Below are 14678 nucleotides of genomic sequence, written 5' to 3' on the forward strand. Positions count from 1 at the left end.
GACCAGCAGTTCCTGTCTCACCAGTCCAGGTCCGAGGTGTTTCCTCTGTGACCTCACAGTGGTCCACCCTGCTGTAGCCAGCCAGGGAAGCACAGGCTTTGCTCGCAGAGGACAGAGGTGCAACCGTTTGTGACCCCCTGAGGGAGAGGAGGTCCCTGGAGGACTGTAGAGTCAGCAGTGTGTGTCTCCGAGGCTGGCATTTTTAGTCTTTTGTAAGACGGAGGCAGTTAGGAACATGAAGAACTCTGTCTACCCGTTTGCCTGTGTCATTAGGGCTCCCAAGCAGAGCTCATGGGACCCAGGGTCACTCCTGGTATACTCAGCCAGCAAGGCCACATGGTTCCACACTAAGACTCAAGAAATTGCAGCTGCTCAGGCCCTGTGGTGATGGAGACTCGAAGGCCATGGAGCAGTGATAGGTTCCTCCAGGGCTACATCTTGGGGGATCATTTGGTCCTTTGCATATGTCCCTGACCCCTGTTCTATTCCTGAGCTGAGAAGTACTTTTTAGTTATGATGGTGGAAATAAATACATAACCAGACTGCTCACTCTCTTCCCCCAACTCCCAAACAGATACATCGTTGCAATAGGATTAGAGTGTGGGAGGATTTGTCTGTACAACTGGAAAAAGACTGATCAAGTTCCAGAAATAAATGACTGGACTCACTGCATTGAAACAACTCAAAGGTATTTTGTTCCTGCTTTTGTTTACTCCAGATTAAATGGAAATCTTCTGAAATCTTAAGAGACAAATTTTATGCCACTTTTGCGTAAATAGATTTGCACATCTCTTCATGGTGTCTTTTAAGCAGTCTCTCTGTATTCTGTGCTAGTGGCTTAATAATGATGTAAAAGTTTTCCTAACTAAATTGCTTGTTTTCCTAGTACTAGAGATAATACATTTGAGTTAGAGTGGTCATTTTTAAGTGTGTTAGAGACTGCTCTGGAAACATCTTAGATTTGGACACTTCAGTGCAGAGTTCATTAAAGAACAGACTGTTTTCTAGAAGCCCCTCAGCGCCTGTGATGGGCTTTCTCAAGCACAGAAAGTGCTCTTAGAGCCTCAGTGCCCTAGACAAAGGCATTGGCCTACTGAGCTGGCTTAAAGCACCAGCCATTTCTGACTTCTCCCCTTCAACCTGCCTAGCAGACAAGGTGTTTTTTTTTAATTATTTTTTATTTTTGGGTCACACCCCATGATGCACAGGGTGCATGGCTCATGCACTCAGGAATCACTCCTGGTGGTGTTCAGGGGACCATATGGGATGCTGGGAGTTGAACCCAGGTCGGCCGCGTGCAAGGCAAATGCCATACCCGCTGAGCTGTCACTCCAGCTCTGCAGACAAGTTTTTTTAATTTGTCTTTTCCCTATTTTATAATGGTCATAATGACATAGCAAAAAGGTTTATAAGGAAACTGCCTTCTAGACTGACTCCCCCAAATTTGTATCTTCTAAGTATCATGAAATAGTATGTTAGGCTCAAAGAATAATAGCAAAAAAAGGGAAAAAGAAAAGGATGAAAACCCTATCACCGTAGGGACCAGATTGATAATGGGTGTTTGACTTGCATGTGGCAGAATTACCTTACCCACATCCAACATGGTTCCCTAAGCTTGGAGTAATTTCTGAGTGCAGAGCCAGGAGTAACCCCTGAGCATTGCTGGGTGTGACCCCAAACCAAAAAACAGTCTGCCACTTTATTTATTTTTAATTTTTTAATTTTTTTGCTTTTTTTTGGGGGGGGGGGGTCACACCTAGTGATGCACAGGGTTCACTCCTGGCTCTGCACTCAGGAATTACCCCTGGTGGTGCTCAGGGGACCATATGGGATGCCGAGAATTGAACCTGGGTCGGCTGCGTGCAAGGCAAATGCCCTACCCGCTGTGCTATCGCTCCAGCCCCAAGCCTGCCACTTTAAAGCTTATGTAGCCAAATAAGTACTTCCCCCAACTCCCTCTGCCCAATGTGGTTTTCAGCCAAGCGCACAAGGCTGCTGCTCATGCCATGAGTGTGGGGGTATCCGGCACCCCCAGTGGTGCTGGGTGTCCTCAGCTGTACCGGCAGTGCTTGGGGGACCTTATGCTCAGAATCAATCCTGCGTGCACCGTAATCACTCTACTGTTGGTCCCAACAATGGTTCATTTAAGACTTTTTTGGCTTCATGATAGGGTAAAGGCAATAAATATTCATAGGAACGTACTTCAACTCTTGAGTGGGAGCATTCTGTTTTTCACTTTTAGTACAGCATTCAGTGAATGACATGAGATAATCAACGCTTTATTATAATAAAATAGACTTTTTGTTAGATAACTTTACCCAAATATAGGGTAATGCAAGTGTTTTAAGAACATTCTGGCTTAGAACTTGGGCTTGGCTAAGCGACATTTTGTAGGTTAGATGTACTGAGTACTTAAAAGGTTTTCTTTTTATTTGCTTAACATTTATTTGCAGTATTATGACTTTCAGGGATTTAGCTTTACATCTCTGAGTATTTGTGATTATTCTGCCATCCACCACCAAAAAAGACCTCTCTGCTTCTTCCTCTTGTCTGTTTCCCCTTGCACTCAGCTAACAACCATAGTTTCCTTTATTCTAGGAATTACTTTTATTAAACATATTTTTGTTTGATTTTTTGGTTTGGGGGTCATACCCAGCAATGCTCAGAGGCTACTTCTGGCTTTGCACTTTAAGAATTACTCTTGGCAGACTATATGGGACGCTGTGGATTGAACCCACATCTGATGTATGCAAGGCACCCTACATGCTGTGCTATCTCTCCAGCCCCTAATTTGACAGTTTTAAGTATTTAGGTTAAGTTGTTTCCAGGGTTAAAATTGCTAAAATATTTGTGTCATTTTTGAAAAATTGAACTTCTTGGGGGTTGTTTGACTTTTAGTTTGGTTAGTAGCAGTAGTGAGATTAATTAAATAAATACATATATTAGCATCACAAATAGTTTATCATTGTAGCATACTTGTGTTTCATGATTTTTTCTATCTGTTTTAGCCAAGGTCATACGCTTGCTATAAAAAAACTGTGTTGGAAGAATTGTACCAGAAAAACTGAACAGAAAGAAACAGAAGATGCTGAATGGTTACACTTTGCAAGTTGTGGTGAAGATCATACTGTGAAGATCTACAGAGTTAACAGATGTGCACTGTAATAGACTTACTCCTGTCAGATAGATCAGATAATCTTTGGCTTCTTCACATATTTATCCTGTAAATAGATAACTTTACCTCTGTTATTTTTGTTGAGTTTCACTTTGAGTCCTTTCTATAGCAGTAGTATTTATATGGCCCGTGGAGCTTTTGAAATCTGATGGAAGCTATAGACCTTCTTTTCAAAATCTTTATCTCACATCCTCAGAACCTTGGCCATATCTTTAAGGGCTTATCCACACCCACAGGTCCTGATTAGGAATCTGCTCCTTCTTCAGAACCGAATTTGTCTCCTCTTCTGTTACCATGAATCTTCTCTTTCTGTTGTTCCTTTGTGGGATATTTCATTATACCCTCTCAGGGGGAGGACTTGAAAAATAGATAAAATCCAGATTAATTTTGGGGCCACACCCAGAGAGACTCCTGAGTTCTAGCTGTGCTTGGGAATAACTCCCAGCCTATTGAGCTGTCTCTCCCACCCCAGGTCATTCAGTTTTTTATTTTAACATTTTTGTATTAACAGACCACACAGTGTGGTCTGTTGACCCCTTCCTCCCACTGTGCAGTAACTACTCCGGAATTCGGCATTAGTATTTTGAATTGTGGTGTTTTTTTTGTTTTTTTTTGTTTTTGGCATTTTGGGGTCCACCCGGCGGTGCTCAGGGATTACTTCTGGCTCTGCACTCAGGAATTACTCCTGATGGTGCTTGGGGGACCGGGGATTGAACCCGGGTTGGGCTCGTGCAGTGCAGAGCCCTACCGACCATACTATCTCTCTGGTTAATTCTTTTATTTATTTTTATTTTTTCACATCAGGGAAATTGTTCAAAGGACTGAGCAGTTGCTTTGCATGCTCTGGACCGGTGTGATTTCCAGCCTCCCAAGCGCCGCCAAGTGCGGTCCAAAGACTGGAAAAAAAAAAAAAAGAACACCAAAGTACTTCGATTCTTCTTTCAGCATTTGCTGAAGAGCAGAGTTCTGAAACATTTGAATTCTTGAATTTGAAGTCACAAGGGATATGCTTGTGAGAATGAGTGTGGAGAGGGAAGTGAAGAGGGTGGAGAATGCTGGGTGTGCCTGCAGAGGCCAGGAGGCTAGGACAGCAGCTGGGCGAGGCTGGAAGAGGCTCTGAGAACTGGAGCAGGAGTGGCCGCCCCAGCTGCTCACTCTCGTGGTCTCCCTGTACCGGCTGGGTTTTGTTACATTGGGGGGTGTGGAGTTGGACACTGGAGCCTTGTTTCTCATCATGAAGCAAATCGGGGCTGGGCCTTTAGCTTCCTTTCATAGAAAGGTTTCCTCTCGCCCGAGGGGAGGGCGCTTCCTGGGTTATGATCACTTTTTTTTAAACTGTTTTCCAGTTGTTTCTCTCAGACCACCCTGCCCGCTTTGGAGAGAGGCCCCTGCCTGCTTCTTCCTCTGTGCAGTCCCTCCTCGGCTTCTCAAGTGCCCCATATTTGTAGGTCAGCAGGTTCTGGTTATTAGTCTTCCATGCACCAGTCGAACAGGAAATACTAGATTAAGTTCTTGATGCAAACCAAAGCCTCTGAAATCTAGCCCTCACCTTCCCTCCACACCCCCCTTCACTCCACACACGCCACAAGCCTTCTCAGTTTGTTTTGTTTTGGGGTCACCCTGGCTTACTCCTGGCTCTGTACTTGGGGATCATTCCTGGTGGGTTTGAGGGGGGCCCTGTGTAGTGCCAGGGATCAAACCCAGGGCAGCCGTGTGCAAAGCAGGCTTCCTACCCATTGTACAGTCACTCCAGCCCCCGCCTTCCCAGCAGTGACCCACCCTACTGCTGTGTGATTAGGAGAGCCGGAGCTTCAGCCACTGGGAAGCTTGACTCTTCCTCTCTGAAACAGCAAGTCCAGCCGTGTGCTTGGTCCTGGCCTCACGCCTGTCAGCCTTCCCTTCCACACAGAAGGCCACCTCTCTGTCTCTGGCCACTTGAGGCAGATACCCTTATATGTCACTGGCACCAGAGTTCCAGTCTCTTCCAGAATATCCCGGAGCTCCAGACAGCCCCCTCAACAGGCCGCTTCCCAGAGTGGTGTCTCCGGCCCTGGACGCTGCCCTCCCAAAGCTTCAAGCCTGTGTCTCTGAGTCCTGGAACTGAGCTTCAAACTGTCTCCCTCTGCATCAGCCCCCATTTCCCTGTCTCCCCAGTCAACCGCGCTCAGTCCGTTTGTCACCCCGACTGCGGGGGCCACCCTGCATTTCTGCTGCCTGTCCAAGTGACAGCTTCACCTACAACCTTTCCGCACTCACCCCCTCCTAGGTATTGCCTGAGGTGCCAGGCCCACTTCCGGTCTCCTCCAGGATTCCCAACATCCCTCTGACTTTCCGGCTCTCCTGGCTTTGCCAGTGCTATCTCCACTCCCTTTTCCCCATTTCACTGCAGCCTGTGGTGCGTGCCAGCCTCTCAGAAGGACTGACTTCCGGAGTTCCCAGCCTTAGTGTAACCTCCAGACCTTCGCACAGGAAATGCTGCTCTCCCTCACCACCACCTCCCCCTCCCCCCCAGATGCAGGTTGGGGCGAGTTGCTCTGTCCCATCCAGCCTTATCTGGGAAAGTTCCTTCTCCAGTGTGGAGGAGTGATCAGACCACACCTGTCTCCTTCACTTTCCCCAGGGGCCTCCCAGGCCCAGCAGCAGCCTCAGGGACTGTGGCCTTCCCACCACCTCCCGTGTTCCCAGAGGGGAGGAGCTCCCAGGAGAAAGTGGCATGAAGGTCAGAGTCCGTTTTCATCTGTGATACGTGTCTGCAACGTTGTGAGAGTTGTACTGGGTTTCCTTGCCTGCAGTTCACAGCACTCCAGCCCGCTCTTGGCCATTGACAGCCCTGCTAAATTGCCTGTAGGTACTTAAAATCCTTCACAGTGAATTTCCAGTCCCAAAGCTTCAATTAAAATCCTACCCAGATTTTTTGTTGCTCTTGTTTTACTGTGCTCGGGTCTTACTCCTGGCTCTATGCTCATGGGTCACTCCTTTGCTTGGAAGACCACATGCACTGGTGGGGATGGAACCCCAGGTCATCTGCATACAAGGGCTGCACTTTACTGTAATGCCTGCTTGGCTTCCCAAACTTCTTTCTTGACTATGACAACATACTACACTCATTCTTCCAAAGTTCACTCGGGAGGTTTGCCAGGTGAGTGAGAGAATTCATGAATGAGTGTCTTCTGTGTGGATTCTCATGATTGGAGCCCTTGCCAGGGAACTTAGCTAGCGTGCTTAATGAGTTGGATGAGGAACCAAGGGTTACCGTCAAAGGGGAGGGATTTCACCTACCAGTTTGGGACTGGCTCCTGTTTGCTCAGGCTGGCTGGTGAGCACATGTGTTTCATGGTTTTCTGTTTGGAGGACCTCAGGGCTGAAAAGTTTTCTTACACATTGAACTTCAGGGGTGGAAGCTGTCTGCCTCAGACTTCACAAATCAACATTGCTCTCCTGGGGCTCCAGGTGAGCATTGGGATCAGGTGAGCTGAGGCAGTGGCAGGGCTAAAAGCACAGGGGATAAGTGCATTGAATGGTGATCCTTGTAAGATGAAGGCTGGGAGCTCTGCTTCAGGCCGACCATCAGCAGGACTTCAGCAGCTTGAGCCTCTGCCAGGAGAGGTCCAAGGAATCAATGCATTGAGCTCAAAGGTGCCAACAGAGCTGAGGCTCCTGCTGCTTCATACAGATGAGCTCATGCACGTGCACGCCCACTCTCCCAAGGATACTCAACTCTCACAGGCCCAAGGCTACACTCTTCGGGATGCCTTTGCTGGATTCCTCACTCGGAGATCCCTCTCCCATCCTGTGGTTCGACACCTCCATTTGGTAGCTGCTTGATACTCATCGTGTGTCACTTCCCTGCATGGCACAACATATCTTCATCTCCCCCTGAGCTTACAGTACCCTGGCAGTGGCTTGAAGATGCTTTTGTGGGGTGGGGAGGGCTCTCATACAGACCTCAGGAGGTTCAGGATCCCTGAAGAAACTTTTTAAAAAGAAATTTTATTTTAGGCCTTACAATATTGATAGTGGCAGGGCTTCATGCACAAAACATTCCAACACCATATCTTCCACTGGGGTCGGCTCCACCATTGACCCTGTGTTCCCCCCTCCACTCCCCTGCAGTGACATCCTTCCTACTAAAGACCAGTTCTTCATTTCTGTTTCCTTTAGACATTTGTCGTTTCCTTACTATGTTTATATCCAAGATATTAGGGACTTTTAATCTGCCCCTCTTCTTCTGACTAATGTCACTCAGCATGATACTCAGCATGATGCACTCCAGGACGCTCCATGTAGTACCAAACTGCTACTACAAAAAAATGATTTCATCTCTTTTTTTTTTGGGGGGGGGCGCGGTGGCGGTTCACACCCAGCAGCAATGCTCAGAAATTACTCCTGGCTTTGCACTCAGGAATTACTCCTGGTGGTGCTCAGGGAACCATATGGGATGTCAGGGATCAAACAGGTCAGCTGCATGCAAGGCAATCGCCCTACCCACTGTACTATCACTCTGGCCCCCAATTTCATCTTTTCATATAGTTGGATAGTATTCCATTGTATATATATATACATATATATATATATATATATATATATATATATATATATATATATGTACCATAGCTTCTTTATCCAGTCATCTGCTCTTGGAGACAGATTGCTTCCAGATTTGGGCTATTGTGAATAGTGCTGCAGTGAACATAGGAGTGCAGATGTCTTTTCTATAGAGTTTTTGGGCCCTTGGAGTAGAGTTGCTGGGTCAAAAAATTGCTAGTATTTTTTTTTATTATTAGTGGTGTCTGTATTGTTTTTCAAAATATATGAACCAACTGACATTACCCCCAGCAATTTGAATGTGTCCTTTTATCCCCACATTCCTGCCAACACTAGTGATCTCTGGTGTGTACCAGTCTAACCAGTATGAGATGTTATCTCATTATTGTGATTTTCATTTCCCTGATAAGTTATGCAGAGTATCCTATGCCTTCGGGCCATCTGCATTTTTTTTGAGGAAGTTTCTGTTCATCTCTTCCCCCTGTTGGTGATTCTTTGCCAGTTGGGCTGGTGGTTCAATGCAAAGACAAGAGGACGTGATGCTCAGGGGTATCCATGCCACACTCAGCTGTGCTCAGAGTCTCTGGGGCTGTATCTGACAACGCCTGGGTGTGATGAGCTAGAGGTCAACTGTTTGCAAGGTCTTAACCCCTGTACTATCTCTCTTGGCCCCTTAACAATGCTTCTTGATTAAATGGTAGTACAGTGAATTTTAATGAATTCAGTGTTTTGTGCTATATCTCAAAGGATAAAATCAGTGAAGAGAAAAGGTAGAATTGTGGACAGTACCATAAAATCCTGTGTCTGATTAGGGATTAAGATCCAGAATATATAAAGAACTACAAAAAGCAAAAAAGCGGGCTGGAGAGAGGACAGCATGTAGGGCGCTTACCTTGCATGTAACGAATCCAGGTTCGATCTGCGGCACTGCATATGGTCCCTGAGCCCCGTCAGTAATCATTCCTCAGCTGAAAGCCAAGAATAAGCCCTGAGCGCAACTGGGTGGTCCTTGCAACACACCCCCCCCAAAAAAAAACCCGTAAGAATATAATAAGAGTGAAACTCATGCACTGTTAGGGTGTCATAAAAAGAAGGAAAGAAAGAAACCTAAGGCAGTATCTTTAAAATTCTAAACAAAATCACCATGTGATCCAAAATCCCTCTTCTGATTTGTTCCAAAGAATTAAAAACAGGGTCTCAAAGAGGACATGGGGGGGCTGGAGCAATAGTACAATGGGTAGGGTATTTGCCTTGCACACGGCTGACCCAGATTCGATTCCCAACATCCTGTATAGTCCCCTGAACACTGCCAGGAGTAATTCCTGAGTGTAAAGCCAGGAGTAACCCTGGGACATTGCCAGGTGTGACCCAAAAAAGGAAAAACAAAAGGACTGGGGGAGTAAGGGTGTTTGTGGGGACACATCAGGTGATACTAGAGCTTCCCCTGACTCCTGCTCAGAAATGACTCCTGCTGGTGCTTAGGGGACTGTATATGCAGCCCAGGATTAAATCTGTCAGCAGTGTCGAAAGCAAGCACCTGCTCTTGTATCTCCAGCCCTGAACAAGTTATTTTCTTTGCTTGTTTGTTTTTGGGCCACAGCCAGCAGTACTCAGGGCTCACTCCTGGCTCTGCACTCTAGGATCAATCCTGTCAGTCTCAGGGGAACTAATCGGGGTGACCAGGATTGAACCGGCTGAGAACGTACAAGGCAAGTGCCCTACCTGCTGTACTATCTCTCCAGCCCCTTCTCAAAGAATAATTCCTTTACACTATATTAATGCTATTCATAATGGTTGAGGTGGACGTAGTCCAAGTATCTTAATAATAAAGTCACTACCAACCTTTAAAATGTTTATTTATTTATTTGAGGGGGTGTACACCCAGGAATGCGCAGGGCTTACTCCTGGCTCTGCATTCAGGAATCATTCCTGGTGGTACTCTGGAGACCACATGTGATGTCAGGGATCAAACCCTGTTTGGCTGTGTGCAACCCTATGCTCTGTACCATCTCTTTGTTCACTTTTTTTTTTCTTTTTGGATCACACGCGGTGATGCACAGGGGTTACTCCTGGCTCTGCAGTCAGGAATTACCCCTGGCGGTGCTCAGGGGACCCTATGGGATGCTGGGAATCGAACCCGGGTCGGCCGCGTGCAAGGCAAATGCCCTACCCGCTGTGCTATTGCTCCAGCCTTCTTTGTTCACTTTAAAAGGGTATATTTCCAGGGGCACACTGGGTAATTGTTTTTCTGAAAAAGAGGTGTAGACCAAGTAAATCAGGGATCCTCTGACTCATCCTCACTCTCAGAGCTCAGGACCCAGATGCCTGTATGTGCATGAAAAGCAGAAATACAGACTCCACCTCAAACTTAATCAGAACCAGCAGTGAATAGGCGTCCAGATGATTTATGAAAGCCTGCCCTGGAGGAGATGCTCCTTGGAAAGTAGGGCACCAACAGGCGGCAAGGAGCGCCCAAGCACTGCCCAACCCTCCGCACTCGCCTCACAGCTGGGCTCCGGAGGCTGATTCTCCAGCTTGTCCATCTTCTCTATGGCTTTGTGCGAGTCATTCCAACTTTCTCTGCCTCAGTTTCCCCTCCTCTCAGACCCACCCCAGAGACCTGCTTGTTTAGCCATTGAGTCATAAGGACAGATCATGTGCAGAGCCAGTGCAAGGGAGAAAGTTCAGCGTGAAGGCATGGTCTGGTTGCCCAAACTTGCATTTGCTAAAGAGCAGTTGGGGGTTGGGAGGGGTGGGTGGGTGGACTACAGCAGTGGAGATGGGGCAAGATGGCAGCAGTATCCAAGATGCCTGTGCTGAGGACGGGTGAAGGCAGGCAGAAAGGGGCCGTGGTCGGTGATGAGCAGATGCAGGTGCTCGTCCATCCGTATGCTTCCAAGTTTGAGAGCTTGCTAGACGATCAACTGGGGGATTGACAGCAAGCCAACGACCCGGGGTGCTGTGCAGACGAAGGTGATGTGCAGAGATGCTGTAGACCCTTTTCCACCGCACTCCCACATTCAGACCTGCTATGGGGGCTGGGCCAGGATTTCGAGGCCCTGCGGGGTTCTGTGATTCTCACGCCGGGGGGTCGCATCCTGCTACCCCAGGCCCCTGCCACAGGGGGCTGGCTGCCCCGCAGATAGATGGTGAGCTTTTGTGGGGGGGGGGGGTGGGGCGCTCTCCTCTCCTCCTCGCCCCACCGCTGCCAACTTGTGTGAACCCCACCCATCGGGTCCTCATCTGGGCCCCCCTCTCCTTCCCCTACTGGCAGGGCATCTAGCTGGAGTCCCCTTCCACTCCGTGCTCTGAAACTGGTCCGCGCCTGGAGCACCTTCTCGGTGACTGGACCCGGCTCGCCAGAATGACTCCATGATTCGGGTTGCACAATCCGGGTTGTGCACCTGCTGCACGTGGGTCGGGCCTGCCCCTTGGTGCTGGACGCAACGGTGCGGCGGACGGAGCTGCCTGGGCCCAGGACCGGGACGCAGACTCAGGCCTTATCCAGCACCTAGTGGCGGGGGTGGGTGGGGGGAACCAAGTGCTCTCCTTTCCCATCCCTTTCTTAGCCGGCACGCGTGCCTCTGGGGAGCAACACCCCGAGAAGCCTGCGGGGACCCCCGCCACAGGGAGGTGGGGGTATAGGCACCCCGAAAACCAAGCCGGGGCCCTGCCTGCAAAAACCGGTCCCAGAAGTTGTCCAAGTTCTGGGCAACCTGGCAGGAAAGAGCAGGTCTTGCCTCTTGCCCCAGCCTCCGTTGGGACGCGTGTTCCCACCGGGGTCCCCAGGGCATCTCGGAGGGCGCAGACGGAAAAGCTGTTCAAAAGCACCGATCAGTCGCGCCCTAGCCCCGACGCCGGAAAGTGGAAGCCCGTGAGTCACGGCGCCCGGGGCCAGCCGGGTCCGCCCCACAGGCGCCGCCTCTCGGCCGGCCGGACCCGGGGCCACCCGCGGCCTGGGAGGCGCGGCCGGGGCGCGGCGGGGGCGGAGTCGCCGAGGTCTGGCTGGGCTATTGCCCCGGGCCGGGCGGGCCTGGACGGCCTTGGACGGCGCGGCGGGCAGGCGCGGGTCATGGACAGCGGCGCTGCGCAGCCCCGGGCCGAGCTGCCGAGCTTCGAGCCGTTCCGGGACTCCTACGGCTACGGCCAGCGCAGCCTCCGCCAGCTGCGGGAGCGCGAGTTCGGCCGGCTGGAAGGTGAGGCCGGAGGGGGCGTCGGGAAGCGGGGGACGGGAGGGCGCGCGTAGAGATGCTAGAGCCCCTGTGAGAGGAGGTTCTACCCCAGCAGCGAAAGGCTTGACCCTCCCTGTGGGTCGCCTGGGGATGCGTCTCTGCGTCTGCGGTTCTAGCCGCAGCGCCCCCCCCCCGCCCCCCCCCCCGGACTCTCGGCTGCTCTTCTGCTGAGACTTTCCAGGCGTGCACCTGTGCCCGCCCCGGGTGCCCAGGGCGCTGCCTTCGGTCTTAGCCTCCTGCGTGTTAAGGCTCCAGCTGCGACACGGGTTGCTACGGTTGTCTTGCGGCCCAGCGTGACAGTCGGAGGTTGGCGCGCGCCCAGGAGCGCAGCGGGGGCGGCCAGCCGGCGCGCCCAGCCCGGGTTGCGACGTCGAGCCTGTGTCCGCGGGCAGCGGCCTCCCGTGGCTGCTGTCCAGCAAACTCCCCTGGGATGGGCTCACGAGCGGCTTTGATTAATCACTCGTGCTGTCAGAGCAGCGTGGGCTCCTCTGATCTCTCGCTGGCCGGGATCTATCTTCCCGAGTTAGCCTCGCTTGCAATGTGAGTTTCCAGTCCAGGGGATTTGAGAGCCGGCAACGCGCAGTGCCTGTGTGCTCTGCAAGGAGGGACAGGCTGGATTTTTTTTTTTTTTTGGGGGGGGGGTTGGTAATTAAGCCCTGTCTGGCCCCGTGACTGCACCCGGACCAGATTTCAGGGCGGAAGCTTCCCCGTCCTCCCTGGCTTGGGAGACCTCCTCCAGCCTAAGAACGAATGCAGGAGTGCGCTGGGGTTCCGCAGGCTGAGCGGCCAGGGCCAAGGCCTTGTAGAGGGGAACAACTGGGAACTGCCCCCTGCTGTGTCTACCATGCAAACAGAAACCGTGATCTACCTTTCATTCATGTCCGGAGTTCCCTTTCAGTCACCTGGCAGCTGATTGGGAAGGTTCCCCAGAGATAGATGCCGTTTCCTCTTGGGAACTCTGGGGGCTCACCACCCGCTTTGTGTAACCTTGGTCTGTGCTTGGTCTAAACTGCAGTAAGGAAGACGGGCTCCTCTTTCCCCGGCCTGCCTGCTCCCTCCCTTTCTTTCCTTTCTTTCTCTTTGGGGGACACACCTGGCAGTGTGCAGGCTCACTCCTGGCGGTGCTGGGGGAACCATACACGGTGCTGGGATCAAGCTGAGGTGAGCAGCCGGTAAGGCAAGCGCCTCTCCTGCCCCTCCCTCGGCTCCGCCCTCACTCTGCGTGGGCACATTCATACCTATTTCCACATCCTCTTGCTGAACTTTTGTATTACCGGAGTTGTATTTCACGATGGACTTTTGATTTGGAAATGCCTTTCTCACAGATCAAGAGTAAAGGCCGCTAGGTGCAGGAGGAGGGAGGGCTCATTCTTTTGGAACATGTATGGTGCTGGCGATGGAACCATGGTCGGCCAGGCAAGTGTTTTCCCCACTGTACTGTTGCTCTGGCCCTGGGGACATGTTTCTTATACTGCGTCCCTGTTGGTAGCAGTCCCACGACTGGATGGATGTATTTAACTTATTAATTCAGTTCCAGTTGCAGCTTTTATTATTATTATTATTATTATTATTATTAGTTGGGGCCCATGCCTGGTAAATGCTCAGTGTACTTACGTGGTGCCGGAGAGGAAACTGGATCAGCCTCATGCAAGACAAGCACCGTAACCCCTGGACTTTCTTCTACATTTTGATGGTAGTGGATTTCTGGGCACTAAACTCTCCCCACCCTGCTATTGTGAGTCTTGAAACACTATTTTCTTTTTCTCATTAGCAAGTGGGATGCAGACTAGCCAAAACAACATAAACTTCCTTCTTCCCCCGTGATTTTTTAGCAGGCTTGAGGATTCCCCAAGTGGTAGCTTTGGGTAATTAAGACCTCCTTTTTTTTTTCATGGAATCACTGTGCCATAAGTGACAAAACGTTCATGTTTGAGTTTCAATCATACAGTGATCAAAAACCCATTCTTCCACCAGTGCACATTTTCCACTGCCAATGTCCCCAGTATCCCCTGCCGCCCGTCCCAACTCTTCCCCTGTCTCTGTGGCAGACTATTTCCCCCATACTCTGTCTACTTTTGGGCATCATGGTTTGCAATATAGATACTGAGAGGCTATCACGTTTGGTCTTTTATTTATTTTCAGCACACGTCTCCCATACCGAATGATCGCTCCAAGCGTCATTGACTTAGTGATCCCTTCTCTATTCCAGCTGCCTTCTCCCCCAGCTCATGAGGCAGTCATGAGGCAGCTATGGAGCAATATTCCTGGCCCTTATAAGCCCTTCCTTTTTGCCTGTCCCGTGGCTGGGAATTCCCTTGTCTAGGTGAGGGGAGTAGAGTGAGTCCACAGATGTGGTTCAAGGGTTCTTGAGGCCTCAAGGTGCTAGTCAGTGGCCCCTCCACCTGAGCAGGAGGGGGGAGTCTTCCAGAAGAGACTTGTACATTTCTTCCTTGGAGACTGCAGGCGTCTAGCTTTGGAGGTTACCTCCTGGCTGCTTCTCACACCAAGCCTTATGGAGTCTTGACTGGGTCCCACCAACTTGTGCAACCCTCACCGTCTTTAAGTAAAGGGGCTGGCAGGGCTGGTGGTGGAGCAAGATCAGTGCAGACTGGAGAGCTGGACTTCTGCACTGTCACCTCTGGGCAGGCTGAGGCCTGAAAATCAGAGTGTGGTCCCCCTAACAGGATGGTGGCCACCCAGTAAGCTTTGGGAGGAAGGGCCCCAGA

The 14678-nt window shown here is 50.5% G+C and overlaps 2 protein-coding genes across 2 annotated transcripts in view; both read left to right on the forward strand.

The window, feature by feature from the left end:
- Nucleotides 1-3249, forward strand: part of ELP2 (elongator acetyltransferase complex subunit 2) — a 56466-nt gene extending 53217 nt beyond the window's left edge. Inside the window, exons 21-22 of the mRNA XM_004606079.2 lie at nt 575-688; nt 3009-3249. Of these exons, the coding sequence (XP_004606136.2) occupies nt 575-688; nt 3009-3165 (271 nt within the window). The 3' untranslated portion in view covers nt 3166-3249. The remainder of the gene's footprint in view (nt 1-574; nt 689-3008) is intronic.
- Nucleotides 3250-11741: 8492 nt separating this feature from the next.
- MOCOS (molybdenum cofactor sulfurase) overlaps nt 11742-14678 on the forward strand; it is a 37122-nt gene continuing 34185 nt past the window's right edge. Inside the window, exon 1 of the mRNA XM_055127959.1 lies at nt 11742-11916. Within this exon, the coding sequence (XP_054983934.1) occupies nt 11793-11916 (124 nt within the window). The 5' untranslated portion in view covers nt 11742-11792. The remainder of the gene's footprint in view (nt 11917-14678) is intronic.

This window comes from Sorex araneus, chromosome 2 (genome assembly GCF_027595985.1).
Source record: "Sorex araneus isolate mSorAra2 chromosome 2, mSorAra2.pri, whole genome shotgun sequence".
NCBI classification, from domain to species: domain Eukaryota; kingdom Metazoa; phylum Chordata; class Mammalia; order Eulipotyphla; family Soricidae; genus Sorex; species Sorex araneus.